The sequence below is a fragment of the Acomys minous genome (assembly GCF_964271855.1).
Source record: "Acomys minous genome assembly, chromosome: 17".
Lineage (NCBI taxonomy): Eukaryota > Metazoa > Chordata > Mammalia > Rodentia > Muridae > Acomys > Acomys minous.
Window position 1 is genome coordinate 48286768 of NC_140500.1, and position 15200 is coordinate 48301967.

Genomic DNA, 15200 nt, shown 5'->3' on the forward strand with positions numbered 1-15200 from the left:
ACACCACTTGAGCTTTAATCAGTCAGGCTTTAGGAATTTTTATTCACTTCCCCGTTAGCCACAGATCACATTTTGTGCATGTGCGTGTCTTCCCATTTAGTCAGGGCCCACAATGTGAGGGCTGCATAGTATTTATAAATACTATAAGGTAGCTCCGAGGTTCCCCCATAGGATCTAATGTAGATGAGGCTGAAGAGTTGGCAAAACAATCCTGTTTAGGAGAGACGAACAGCCACTAAGGAAGAAATTCCTGGGTCATTGAAACAGTATGAGCCACTGTGGTGGTTTGAATAGTAACAGCCCCATAGACTCACGTGTGTGAACATTTGGCCCCGTGGCCTTCTTGGAGTAAGTGTGGCCTTGTTGGAACAAGTGTGTCACTGTTGGGGTGGACTTTGAGGGCTCCTATGTGAGGGCTCTTCCCAATGTGGCTCATGGTTCCTTTCTGCCGTCCGCAGATCAAGATGTAGAACCCCTCCAGCACCATGTCTGTCTGCATGCCGCCATGCTTCCCGCCAGGATGACAATGGACTGATACCCTGAACTGGAAGCCAGCCCCAGTTCATAAAAGTTGCCCTGGTCATGCTGTCTCTACACAGCAACGGATGCTGACTAGGACGCTGACTAGGGCAGCATCATGATTAGGATGTAACTCTTCTTCCTTATCAGGTTTGTATCTGATACCACATTTACACTATACCTAATATTAAGTAATAAGAAACACAGTTTAGCTTAATGGAGAAGCAAGTACGGCTTCAGAAGCTGGTCTGTCCCCTGGATTCAGCTGTCGTGGGACTTCTGTTATATTCACATTTGCTTTGCTGGAAGCTCAGTGTCACAGGAGGAGGAGGAGTCATTTTCTATAGCCTCTCCAATTGCACTGTAATTCTTCTAGTCTGTTTTTTTTTTTTTAACATACATAGCTTCTCCTAGATTCCCTTGTGCTGCAGCCTCTAATCTTTTTATATCTATCAAATAAAAAGCAACCAAATAAGTGCTTTCTGCGATGTCTGAGTCTCATTATGTCTCTGTTGAGGATGTCCCAGGTCAGTTATTTTACGACTTCCTGGTGAGGTCCTGGACTAAGGGACTGTTTGGAGCATTCACGCTGCGCTAGACATGACACAGAAAAGGATCCAATTCAAGAGTTAAGAAAAGCGGCAGGCCGTGTGTCAAGGTGTACGCCTTTAATCCCAGCACTTGGGAGGCACTGAGTTGGAGGCCAACCTGGTCTACAAAGTGAGTTACTGGATAATCAGGGCTGTTACACAGAGAAAGCTTGCCTTGGGGTGAAAAAGAGAGTGAGGGAAAGAAACAAAAACCAGACAGCAGCACAGCTAAGGTTTTATTTTTCTTGTTTTGTCTTGGGGGGGTGTTATTTTGACATTTTCTTTGCTTATATTTTTCAAGCACTATGTAATGGTGTTAAGCGACTCTCCTCCTCCCTTAGACAAAACACTAATGTGAGGTGACTTGGTTAGCTTAGACGAGAGGTAATGGAGTTCCCACCGAGCCCATGTGCCCTCTGCCCAACCTGGATGTTACTTGTCTGCGAGAACAATTCCAGCCTTGGATACCTGGAGTGCTCTGCCCCCGGGCTTTATCTAGACCCACACGAGAGGCAGGCTGCCAGTACGCACAACAACAGCCCTTCAACTAGTGAGCCCCTCAGCTGAGCAGTTGTGGAGTGTATTCTGGTAGCTCAGTACTGAACGCAATGAAACTCATGTCTTAGCGTTGGTCCTATTGTTGTGAAGGGACAACACTTGTAAAGGGACAACATTCAACTGGGGCTGGCTTACAGTTTCAGGGGCTTAGTCCATTATCATCACGGCCACAGGCAGGAGAACATGGTGCTGGAGAGAGGGCTGAGAGCTCTACATCTTGACTCACAGGCAACAAGAAGGAGATGGTCATACTGGTGAACCTTGAGCATATATCACCTCAAAGCCCCGCCTCTACAGTGACACACTTCCTCTAAGAAGGCCACACCTACTCCAACAAGGCCACACCTCCTAATAGTGCTACTCCCTATGGCCAAGCTTCCAAATACATGCATCTATGGGAATCACTCCTATTCAAACCACCACACCCCACTAACCTACAATGGCCTACCCCTCCCACCTTCTTGTGCTGTCCATCATTCTTTTGTGGGTCTCCTTTCCTTCACTAGCGACTGGAAATCACCTCCTCAGCTCCTGGTATTCCTAACCTTGTCTTTAGTACCACAGAAACCCGATGAAGGAAACGGTGTAATAATGAAGAGTTGTACATCCAAATTAGACACCCTCGGGCCTCCATTGGCTATCCTGGACTCACTTTGTAGACCAGGCTGGCCTTGAACTCACAGAGATCTGCCTGCCTCTGCCTCCCGAGTGCTGGGATTAAAGGCATGCGCCACCGCCCGCCCTCCCTGCATAGAAGTAGATATCTTGATGAAGATCAAACCTGTCCCAAGGCACTTGATATCCCTAATACGCAGGAAGTAGTCTAATGAAAACATCATCCCTTTTTTCTTTCTGTCCTTTTTTTCTCCCCTATCTAGTGTTAGTGGGTGGAAAAAGGGTAGAGAAGTGTGAAAGAAAGAAGAACACACAAGGCAGCAAGTGCAGGCTACAGATCTCCATGAAAGCAGGGCACACATCTGCCTGCTGGAGGATATCCTGAAAGAGAACCAGAGGTGCTCCTGCTAACAGCCAGCCACGCACCAGAATCGCAACCTCTCTGTCAGGCATCAGCTAAACACACACAACAGAATAAGGACAGCTGAGCCCAGGATATATTGCTGACCATCTAACATATAAAGCTAAATGGTTTGGGGATGGCTGATGATCCCAATATACAGCTAACGTAACCACTATTGGCGGGGTGGCCAGGTACACTGACCTGTTGATTGCAAGTTGACTGGCAGCAGTGGCTGTCCTGTAAACTCTGGTTTCATTTTCCCCTGAAGTTACAAGCTGGGTGGAAATTCATGTCCATCACTTCTGCTTAAGCTCACATGGTATCCAGGGCATCCCACACCACAGGAGAAGTGGGTTTCTCCAGCTTGACCGTTGTTAGGTCCAAGGCCATCTTCTCTGGAAGGGAGGTTGGTCTTTGCCAGCAGCAAGTGGAGGGGGGAGGGGCAGCGGTCTAGCCTAGGACAAGTCCTACACTCGGAGCTCTCAGAGCTTCCTGATGCCTTTCAGGGTACGCTACCTCCTTGTCCATGTGCCTGAGAATTACATGTTATAATGGCGTTCCCCTGTGATTAGACCAAAAAGAGGCCTGAGTTCAGGAAGAAATAACACCTCAGCTCAGGGCAGCTATAGCTCTTACATACGGAATGAGTCCACTCCAAATTGAGCTATGTAGGAAGATTAAAATAGAGAGTGGGTTTTGAAGATATAGTCTCCAAATACATATATGTACTTAGGACTAATAATTTTATATTGCCTATATAATATGATCATCCTTGAAGTATGGTCCATTATTATGATAACCAAGTTCCCATTTTTCTTAGTTTTTTCAGTATGTCATGACTAAATAATTTGTTAAAAATCATGGCTAATATGTAACCCCCTGGGTTCAACCCCAGCACCAAAACCTTCCTGCTGTGTTGGGTAAACAGAGGCCATCTCATTGGTACAGTCCATACTCAGCCTCAGCTTTTAGAACAACAGCATCAAATAAAACCACCACTGCACCTGTCCACTGAAATGTGGCATTTCAAGTGGAGTGCTTCTTTAATTCTTACTTTAACAATTTAAGAAGTCAGCGTTAATCAGCAGTGAAGGTGTTGAGTTCAGAGGGCTCCAACTACAACAGGAATGTGAGTCCTGTTTCTAACAGGAGCTCCTTTCTCACGTTCCACCAGGTACCACTTTCCTCCTTCTGTCCCTGTGTCCCCTCCTCCCCAACCCCCAGCCTTTTGTGGAAACATTCCACACCAAATTACACCATCTTCTTCACTGAACACCATGCTCCCTGATGCAAGATCACTACCCTACTTCACCTTGTTCCCCAATTCCAGTGTTTTGCTATCCTTGTCCTCAACTACACATCTTGTAGGTAAGTGATGCTCTGTTTTTTTCTCCTTACTTTCTAACTTGCGTCCCTTGAGTTTTCTCCAGGACATAGTAAGAATTTCTTTTGATCTCACAGCAGTTTTCGATCCCTTCTATATACCATCTTAATGAAATAAAGTGCTGGGTAATGCCATCAAAATTGATCCCCCCCACCCTCCCGGCACTTTCAATACCAGGCATCAAATCTAGAGTCCCATTCATTGCTCTACCACTGAGCAATACCCTTAAGTCCCCCCCAAAATCATTTAAATACATTGTTGAAGAGGTAAAAATATCTTTACCAGGAAGGAAGCTTTTTTGTGTCATTGGCAAATGACACAAGTGAAGCCTTGGTTAAAGTAGATATCATAAATAGCAACAGGGACATTGCCTATCTCTGGATTCAAGAAATCTGTTACCCATTAAAAAAGAAATAAGCAAACGCAACTCACGAATCCCCCGGGTTTCATTGTTCTAACAATAATCTTTTATCCCCGACATGCAGCAGCATGGACTCAGATATGCAGTTCATGAAAATTAGGGCTGTTTCTTTAAGAACTATGTTACTCTCTTCTGGTTATAATGAGTTTGTATTTGTCAAAGGGCTTTTGTGCTTAAATAAAAAGGTAGTGGCAAACAACCACTGCAACTGCTGGGTGCAGGCACCCTTTGCAATGCTCATGACATGTGTCTTTAGCAAAGTGGGGACCCTGGTGTAATCGGTGTGAATATGAAAATGAGCACATTATTTCATTGTTAGCATAGGCAGCTGACATGAAAGAGAAGGCTGCAGGCCTACTGATGTTTTTATTTTCCTTTTTAGGAATGACTAAATGAATAAGAAAGTGTAGGCAGGGTGTTCTAACTGCACAATCGATGGCGGTTTTGGAGTGTAATACTTCGGATGTGTGGAAAGTTTATGAGAAATACTCCGCGGAGTGGACTCTCAGCTCGGGTAAGATGCCTTCATAACACCAGTAGGGGAAACTAAGGCTCAAGGATGTCAAAAACTAAAGAAACAAACACACACAAAAAGCCTTCTTAGGCAAGTAATGACGCCTGATGAACATCAGCCTCTTGCATCTCATGCACACGGCAGAGACTCAAGAGCCCCCAATCCCCTTTCTACAAAGAACTGCCTTAATGAAGACATCAATGGCTTGCCTGATGCCTATGCCTATGCCTCAGTGTGTTCACACCTAAAAGATGTCCCTTTTGTTGTCTTTATACAGCCCTTACCCTGGTAGAGAGCCATGGAGACTCACACACACAGCCTGCTTTAGACCCTTTCCTTTGGAGGGTCCTGTGGTTTAAGCTTGCATCCTTGGGTTAAACTTTCCCATCACCTAGTTCATTTTAAGGAGCATGTGAGGGTAGAGTTCAGAGCCACTGGGCTGCAAGGCTCTGAGAGGAGTCCTGTCTGTATGAACAGCTATGCCTTTCTTTCTTCCTCTCTCCCTCCCTCCCTCCCACCCTCCATCCCTCCTCCCCTCCCTCCCTCCCTTCCCCATCTCTCTATAAGATTGCTATTTAAGTTGAAAGAAGAAATGGACATTTCCCTCCTTAGGATTTGGTGCTCAAGGAAATGTGACACCACATAGGACCAAACCTTTACCTTCAGGGATGAGCCTGCATTATGTTAAAGGAACGGGGAGGGGGGGCATTAGAGAGCATGGCAAAACAGCAGTAACAGATACTGCTGACGTGAGACAGTTAAGCAGGACAAACCCCCACTACCTGAGGACTGACCCACAGTCCCCAATGTACCACGTCCAGTTGTTGAGCAGCAAAAATTCCATTTGACCTGGCCTCCCATCCAGTGACTGTGCTGAGACCCACAACTTTGAGGCCACTGAAACAGGTTCCAGACTTCAAACCCTGTTCACTTGTCCTGAGGGACTGACAGAAGCCCCAAGGCCCAGGAAAGGACTGATTGTAAAATCATGGTAAAGGGACATTGCGACACTGGGGGGCGAGGGGGTGACAGATAGTTTTCATGGTGCCCTGACCTCCCCCTAGAGTCACAGACTGGGTCTGAGGTGATGATCAATCACCAAGGAATCCCCTGGGGTGTGGGGCAGCCAAGTTCACACCTGGGGTGTGGGGCAGCCAAGTTCACACCTGGGGTGTGGGGCAGCCAAGTTCACACCTGGGGTGTGGGGCAGCCATCCTGACAGGCCTAGGAGAAGGCAAAAAGGGAGGTGAAGGAAAGAAGAGAATCAAGATGTCATGTAGGAAAAGAATAACCAGTGTGCAGGGAGCCTGGTGGCTGGACAGGCTGTGGACGCCATGCTGTCATGTGGGCCTCAGTACCTTTGTCACTACTATCAGAGCCACTTTCATGCGTGTATTCTGCCATCTCTAGTTCCTGGGTCATCTTGTGTCTGTCACCATGATTGCCTGGTACAATGGCTGTCACTTGGCCTGCAGTTAGAGGATGGACATCAAGGTGTCCAGCAACAAGTTTCCGTGTGGCATGTCAGAAGGGTACAACTTCACTTCCCACCTTGTGTATCTTGCTGCTGAGATGCCTGCCATCTGCCTGAGTGAGCTGAGACACAGACAGTGTAGTGTGGGGGGCTTCGTGGGCCTGCCATGAGCCTGGCCAACATCAAGGCAGGGAGCAGATGTACCCTTGATTCCTTTTATGCCTTTGACTGTGTGGCAGCTGATGCCCCTAGGCTATGGTTTTCGCTCCCACTGAGCCAGCTCTTGTCCTTCTACAATTTCTGTACCTGGGTCTGGGCTCAGCACACTGCAGAAATGAAAAAAGCTGGAGGGGGAAGGAAGGAAGGACATTGGGGAACGGAGAGAGAAAGGAAAGTTTTTGGGCGCCTTTGAGTTCAGGTTCTTAGGAAAGGCGAACACTTTATTTCCTGACCGACAGCTTGCTGTTGTCTTAGTTAGCTACTGGGATTGGCATTTGTCCCAGAACAAGGAATTGCACCAAGGGCATGCACGAGCTCGTGCATGCGTGCGTACACACACACACACACACACACACACACACACACACACACACACACACAAAGCATGCCTTTAATCCCAGCACTCGGGAGGCACAGCCAGGTGTATCGCTGTGAGTTCAAGGCCAGCCTGGTCTACAAAGCGAGTCCAGGACAGCCAAGGCTACACAGAGAGACCCTGTAGACCCGAGCTGGAAAAGGGTCAAAGCCCTGGTGGCAATGTGCAGGAGGTTGGGACATATTTGCAGAGCATGTACACATATTTGCATAATGTGTACATATATTTGCATAGCATGTACTTCCTCTGCACATACTCATGTTGGCCTCGTTGGGGAGGGTTTTCCAGTCTCTCTGCCAACTGGCTCCTTTCATGGCAGTCTTGAAGTCTCTCTCTTTACTCTACTCTCCTGTCTCACTACTTGGTTTCCCAGGTCACAAGTTTACAGGAACCAGAACTGGCAGTGGACTACACTCAGCTCGACGGAGTTCGTCCATCTCAAAGTGTAGGTGTGTACTGAATCCAGGTTCCTCACCTCAAAGAGCTTCCTACTCAGCTGATACATGCTAAAGAAGTGATAAAGAGACGGGGGAATGAATCCCCTTAATGAGTCAGGCACATCCGTGAAGCTCCCCTCAGGCAGTGGCTGCTAACTATGTCTTCTTTCCCTCTTTGGAATACTGACCCAAATCCTCATCCTGCTCAGCTTTACATTTCTGGCATTCTAAATCTCCTGTAAGACCGCCCTCCCTATAGGCAGATGCCTACAGCTAAACCAGTTCCCGCTTTCTCATAGTTTTTACTCAAAAAAAAAAAAGTAACTTACTGCATTTTTGTTTTGCAAATAATGGCTCCAATCCACTAATTGCATTGATAGAAATGAGTAAAAAGACATGGGGAGAGGTGAAGAGTGAAGTCATAAAGCTCCGTGGATTCAGACAAGACGTAGCCATCATAGATGCAAACTGTAACCATCAACAGACACTTGATGTTGGAAAAAGGAAGTGGTTGGGTGGGTAGGAGTGTGTAAGCAGGAGGGCTGATTTCAGATCCCCCAGCAGCTGTTCAAAACGCCAGCTGTAGCCTTTCAGTGTAACCCCAGTCCTGTCTCCCGCAGAGACAGGAAGATCACTGGCATTTCTGGCCGCTCTTCTGGTTCAAGTACAGAGAGAGATTTTTGTCCATGGAGAATAAGGTGGCAATAGGGCAAGGCACAGATGGTTTCCTGGCCTCTGTATACACAACACACACACACACACACACACACACACACACACACACACACACACACGCACACACACACACCTTTAACTTCACCAGCCCCACGTGGCCCTGGAACTGTGGGCAGCATTGGTCCTAATTCCTTCCCTTCGAACACTGCTTTCTCCACGAGGTGTCCTTTGATGGTGGTTATCAGTTCCTAGGGCCAGACCTAGCAGCCCCCACTGCAATCTCTAACTTGTCATTCCCGGGGCCAGTTTAAGTCAGTGTCCTTGGAGCTGAGATCTGTTTTTGCCTGGAAGCCAAGCAGGATGTTGTAAGCTCTGGGAAGCCACAAGGTGAAGATTGTGGTGGGATTACGGGTGGTGATTGGAGTGGGTGGTGGGTTCCTCCACCCTTCCGCCTCTCCCCTCCTTTACTATTCTCTCCCTTCAGTCTCGTCTACCTCCTCCTCTCCCCCGCCCCTCCCCTCCACGCCCCCTGTCTTGCCCCGGCCCGCCCTTCCCGACACGCCCCCTGTCCCGCCCCTCCCCCCCATACCCCCGGCCCGCCCCCCTCCGTGGCCTGGGCTTGGCCGGCCTCCCTCCTCCGCCCCCTCCCTCCCCCTCGCGGCCTCTCCACCGGTTCCTGGTTAAAATGGCGTCCCCGGTGGCCATCGCAGCGCTGGTCGGGAAGCTTCTGCGAGAGCGAGCGCTGCGGCCGCCGCTCTTGGCGGTCAGGTCCCAGGTGAGCGCGGCTGGGGCAACGCGAGCCACCCGCTGTGGCGCCCCTGCTCCGCGACCTCTTCGCCCCGCGCGACCCCAGGCGACCCCGTGCTCCCCCGCGGCGCGGCCGGCAGTGCGCAGGCTGGGGTGCTGGAGGTCGCGGGGATCGCGGGGGCCAGAGTGCACACCCCAGGGCCCGGGTCATCCCAACGGTCCCCTCTGCGCCCCCCCTCCACGCCTCCCCCCTGCCCCAGGGCCGCGCCGCGCCCCGGAACCCCGCGGTGGGTGCGAGTTGTGAAAGTTCCCCGCACCGTTGGAATCAGAGGTTTTCCAGGCGGTTACTAGCTCAGCAGCCGTGGAGGCTTCTTTAAGTAAGCCTCAGCTTGCCAGGCAGGCCACGTGCTCTACATGCAAGAAACCCGGCGGCTCCCGAGGCCGCTCACCTGCCAGAGTCATCTCTGCAGGCTGTTGCTTTTGCAGCCCTTGCTTGTCTGTGCTGGGGAATATGCAGGGGCCCAGGAGTAAAGTGGGAGTCGATTCCTCCTCTATGACTGGCCTATGTCAAAAGTGCCCACTTTTTTCTATGCCTCGTGGAGACTCAACTGTTAGTGTTGGACTCTGAACAGCTCTTCCACATTGCTCCCCCGTTGACTTTACCTTCTTCAGATGCCCTTGGGGGGGGGGGGGGAGGCGAATTGTGAGTTGGCATTGACACTTGTAGAAGTCATGCTCCCCCACTTTTTCTAGGTTAACCCCTCCCCCAGGAAGAAAAAACTTTTAAGTTCAACTAGAGGCAAATTAGCACATTTTCGCCAGAACATGCATAGGCACTAAGAAAACTGAAAGACTAACAACTTGAGTTACTCTAAGCTCTGGCTAATTATGAAGGGTTTTTTTTCCCCCTTTCTTTTCATTACCTGACATTCCACTTCTCTGTTATTGTTAATGGGAATTTAAGAGGTGCTAATACTTATTACTGTAATATCCTTAATAGGCACTTCACAGTATGGTTGGTAAAGGACTGGCTTGGCGGGTTGTCTAATTAAAATCACTGATACCCACTGTCAAAGGGTAAGGCGATATCTCCAGGTGATTTAAGTCCTACTCATTATTTAAGTGTTATTAAAAAAACACAAGAACTGTTGTGCTGTTAAGGTAGATTTGAATCGATGACAAAGATGGAGCCCAGGGCAGTGAAAAAGGAAACCTGGGAAATGGTTGTTCAGAGAAACCTAAAACAGAATGTTTAGCTGAAGTATATTGTCATCTTCTTATCCAAGTAATGGAAACCTTGTAATGTTTGGGAAGAGACTGGCTGGGAAGCCGACCCAGTGAGACCCTGTACCCACATCGGGTAAAGTCAATTGGTTTACGGACTTGTGCTCGGCATGACTTATTATTCTGGCAACACCAGGCTTGGAAGATGACAGTAGGGCTGGGACATGGCTCAGGTGGTAAGAACACTCATTTGCTCCCCAAAGGAAACTGCTTACACCTGAGCCTCTGCTGGTGGCCACTTTGAAGGGCTACAGCTGGGTGCTCCTGCAGCTGAGTGCTCTTGCAGCTGAGTGCTCCTGCAGCTCGGTGCTCCTGCAGCTCGGTGCTCCTGCAGCTGAGTGCTCCTGCAGCTTTGTGCTCCCATAGCTGTGTGCTCCTGCAGCTCAGTGCCCTGCTCCTTCTAGCAGTGGAGGCAGATGGAGACATGAGTGCTTTTTTTGTTTGTTTGAAACAAGGTCTCACTCTGTCAGCCAGGCTCTCCTTGAACTCAATCTGTAGACCAAGCTGCCCTTGAACTCTGATCAGGCCAGAACTGAGATCTGCCTGCCACTGCCTCCTAAATGTTGAGATTTAAGGTATGTGCCACCATGCCCAGCTATACATAGATTTTAGAAGTGAAGGGCTAAAGGGTACAGACAAGTTTACAGCAGCTAAATGAAGCCAGGAGGCTGCTGCGAGCTGTGGTCTGCCTACTGCCCTGGGGGATCCTAGCTTTTTAATTTTCCCAGTGGGTTTTTTTTCTGCTTTTTGTTTTGTTTTGTTTTTTTTTTTTTTGAACAACCACCACCCCCAAAACAAAAAACCAAACCCAAACCCAAACCCACCACCAACCAAGCCAAGGACAGTTCTAACACTTGCTGCTAGAGAAGATGCTAGATTTCCTGTCATTCAGACGCTACACTTTTAACCGTTGGCAGGTACAAGGCCCTGTACCAGATTGGCTTTGATCACTGTAACGAAGCACTGCTTTTTTGGGAGAGTGATTACCATGGAACAGGCCATGGTAGCCAGCGCTTTGTCACCCTTGTTCCTTGGCTAGGTTCTGCGGGCACCAAGCCTAGAAAGTCACTGAAATATGTCCGTTGGGAGGAGGAAAAGAAAGGACACAGATGACCTTGGATTGTTTGTCTTGCAGCTTGCCTTACTACCCAATCTGGAGTCCTCCCTCGGTGTGTGGCAGGTTCTTTCAGCTGTTGGAAAAGTTTTGCCTGATGTAATACATTTAAGTAAATAAGAGCATTATGCCGATTTGGAAATGAATAGCAGAAGTCCATTTGCTGAAGGTGGGGTGATGGGGCTGGCATTCCCGTGGGGAATGGATAGCTTGCTTGTCCCCTGCCCTACTGTGCAGAGGGAGGGGCAGTCAGGAGTTAGGGATAATGCTGAGCCCTTAGGCAGATGAGGAAGGAAGAAAGGCTCTGTAGAATGCCATGGACTTGGCCAGACCACACTACTCCATAACAGAAAACCAAGCAAATAGCGTTCTTTCATCAGATATTTTCTGAATGCTTATTGTGCATGCTCAGTGCTTAGTTCTGCAAAGTTAGAAAGCTCATAAACCCAGCTTGCTCATAAACCCAATGTTCAGGAGAACGTTGAGCAGCCTAGTGTACCTAGTAGTTTTGATGTCGTGTAGAGGGAGACGGGGAGGGAGTGCCCTTGAGAGTGAGTGAGCTATCCTTTCCCTCAGAGGTGTGTGGTCCCGTTGCACAATTGTTATATAACCAATGGTTGCTCTGCCATGTGGTGCTGTAGTTGAGCTCGGCCTACATTGGGCCACATGCTTATCTCTCTCGAAGCAGGGCTCCCTCCGACCGCTGTCTGCTCTGCACCTTCATCAACTCTTGATACAGTGTTAATTCTCTGGAAAGACCCTTCCCTGATCATTTGACCGGCTCCTTCTGTTCAGTGGAGTTGTCATCTGTATCTTTTCTGCTTTCCTGCAACTAACAACACAGGTCTCCACCTCATCTTATTTGGTTATTGCCTGTCCTCCTTTTCCCCTCAGAAACAGAAGAATGCGAGCTTCATGAGAGTGGACTTTCTTACACACTGCTGTTTTCCCAGCTGGCCTGGCTGGGTGTTGTATAAGCATTTGTGGTCCGATGAATTAGTGGAGTACAGAGACCAGGGGGAGGCAGGTAACCAGCTGAGAGGTGGTAGAGGTTGGAGAGGAGGGGACAAGCTGATGATTGGCAAAGCGACTAATTACTGAGCATTTAGTATGTGGCACACTGTGTGAAGAGCTTAGTGCCTGTTATTACTTTAACCCCTTCAATGCCACAGCAGGGTGGTGGTGGTGCCTGTGCCGTCTCCATGCTCCCTGTAAAGGATCCAGGCACAGAGAGGTCACTTAATAACGGGTTGGAAACCCTAGTGCCAGGAAGTCACCTGCCTCATGCCAATGAATAGCTTACTATGTTAAATCATTAAGCTATGCCACCAGAAGGTCCAGTTTGGGCTGAGCCATCCACTTGAACACAGTGCTTACTGCTCTGTGCCTCTGTCTTTGATTATTTAGATTTGGGTGGGCTCAGCGTACTGGAGCCACACGCCTCTCTGGACTCTGATTGAACCCCCCCTTTCTTGCTCTGGGGTCTAGGACACAGTAGCAGAAGGCAAGAGTTCTGCGTTTAATTCCGCCGAGCTTGAGTACTAGATCCCCAGTGCTCCTTCTGTGCCACCTGGAGCAAGTGATTATTTTTAAAAATTCATTTTATTAGTGCATATTAATTACACAGAAAGCAGGCTTCATCGCGCCTTTTTCACACGCTGTATGTGCTCAGTTGCTGAAGGATATTGCATACATTCTGTGATCGAATCTGGAACAGATGGTTGGACTCGACTCTTCTCTGAAAAGGAACTAGTTCTCACAGGTGGCTATAATGTTTCAGTGTGATTTATTAAACATTTGCCATTATGATTAGATCAGAGGCCTACAATGATTATCTCTGTTGCGATGGATTTGAAGCTAAATTGACTTGCCTTTTAAAAAAAGGATTTGCTAATCTGCAATAACGGTTCTATCTCCGGTTTCATAACATTTATCATGTACTGTCAGTTCAGAGTCGGGCGCTGATCTCATTCTTCCTTAGCCTTGATTTCACCACATCGCCATGTGAGACAGGGATGATCTTGCCCATGTCATACATGGAGAACTTGAGACTGCGATAGATGGAGGCCTTTTGCCTCCAAGACCTTGGGAATTGTCAGCATCCCAGAAACGAGATGCAGTAGCTCAGCTGCGCCATCCCAGCTGTCGATCTTTCCTGAAACATTCGCATAACTCAGGGGTAGGGTTAGTAGCAAAGACATCTGGCTTGGATGAGTTGAATGTTTGAGGTAGGGGAACACCTGAGAAGAAAGCGTAGCCACAGCGGGTACCACTGGCCACTCAGCAGGAAGTGCTGGCTTAGGACTGCAGGAGTTCAGGAGTTGACTTTCTGGGATGGGCATTTCCTGAGTTGAGGCTTTGATCCATGTGCAGATTGATGGCAAGCTTGCATGTAGAAGTGATTAAGAAAGAATAGCGCTTAGGCACAAGCTGTGAAGGTACACGTCAGTTGTTAGCCTGTAGGACTTATTCTCCCTGTCAAATGAAGGGACTTGATGTTGTTTGTGGGTTGGTATTGGAGATGCTGCAGAGCACAAGGCATAGATTCGTGGAGGTGTGAATCCACGCATGGGTGGAGGGCCAGGTGTCTGCCTCCTCAGTCCCACCAGTTTCTTCACAGACCTTTCATCTGTCAGTGTCTGTGCGGTGGAAGTCCCTGGGGTGCAGTTTGAAGGCACGAGAGGACTTCCAGCAGGGGCTGCCTTGTAGAGTTTGGGGTGGTGGGGTGGTGAGCGATGAGACCAGCAGATCCTTGTGAGTGTGGCGGGGGAGGTCAGTGGGGAGGCATTACAGATGAGTGGAGCTGGTCAGGGCACTTGCCGCCAAGGCTTCCTTGAGCACATGATGAAGGGAAAATCACTGTCTACCCGTTATCCTCCTACAGCATGGCCACATACCCTTGCCCACACACTTACATGCATACAAGATACATTTTAAAAAATGTAACAAACAACAAACAGACAAACAAAACCCAAAGAAACCTCCAAGTGAAGTGCAGCCCATCCTGCCGCAGGTACACGCCTGTCTTACCTGGTTCCAGCAGCAGCCCAGGCCTTTGGAACGGTGCAAGCTGCTGTCGCTTTCCCTTCTCTGCTCGCTCTCATTCTGCAGGTTGTAGGTCTTCCTAAGGTTTCTCTGGTTGTCTATTAAAAAAGAGAGACTTTCCTGGACTTGTCTCAAGGGAAAAGTAAATGGCTTAGTGTATTGAAGGGAAATGCTGGGCCTCTCTGAGCCTTGCTGTCACTTGCAGGACGTTTCTTTGTAATGTCATCCATCCAGATAGTCAGATGAGCTTTTCCACATGTAAGACAAGAGGCTTCACACAGGGCTGGAACTCATCCCTGGCTTTCCCTGAGCTCAGTGTGCAGAGATACCCTGGTGCCTCTTGGATCTCCACTTCCTGCTTTCAGGAGAAGGATTCCTGTGAGGTCTGATGGTTAGTAATGGTCTCCCCTTTGGCTGAGCTTCCTTTAGGTCACCCACAGCAGTAACTGGTTGTTTTATCTGCCCTGTGTCAGCTCCAAGCTAAGGTGCAGGATTCATTCCACTCCACCTGTTAGGAAGAAGCTCATACATTTTATTCCTAAAACTGGGGTACATTTGAGACTACACGGCAACCCTGTTTATAAGGTATCGTGCTAGGATTTTAGCGATAACTCAGAACTGGAATCACTTCCTGGGCTCAAATCTTGCTTTGATATATCTTGCTTAGTATTTTTATGATTTTGGAGAATTTTATGTTTTACTGTAAAACTGACTTTTTTTTGCCTTATAGTCCCTCTTTAATGCAGATGTCTTTTTACACTCTGTGTCTTTCTGAATAGTACGTTAAAAGATACATTGTGTAACTGTTGCTTTATTATCATAATT

The 15200-nt window shown here is 48.4% G+C and overlaps 1 protein-coding gene across 1 annotated transcript in view; it reads left to right on the plus strand.

Moving 5' to 3' along the window:
* Window positions 1-8807: 8807 nt before the first annotated feature.
* Window positions 8808-15200, plus strand: part of SUCLG2 (succinate-CoA ligase GDP-forming subunit beta) — a 257002-nt gene continuing 250609 nt past the window's right edge. Inside the window, exon 1 of the mRNA XM_084764927.1 lies at window positions 8808-8960. Coding sequence (XP_084621053.1) covers window positions 8871-8960 — 90 coding nt within the window. The 5' untranslated portion in view covers window positions 8808-8870. The remainder of the gene's footprint in view (window positions 8961-15200) is intronic.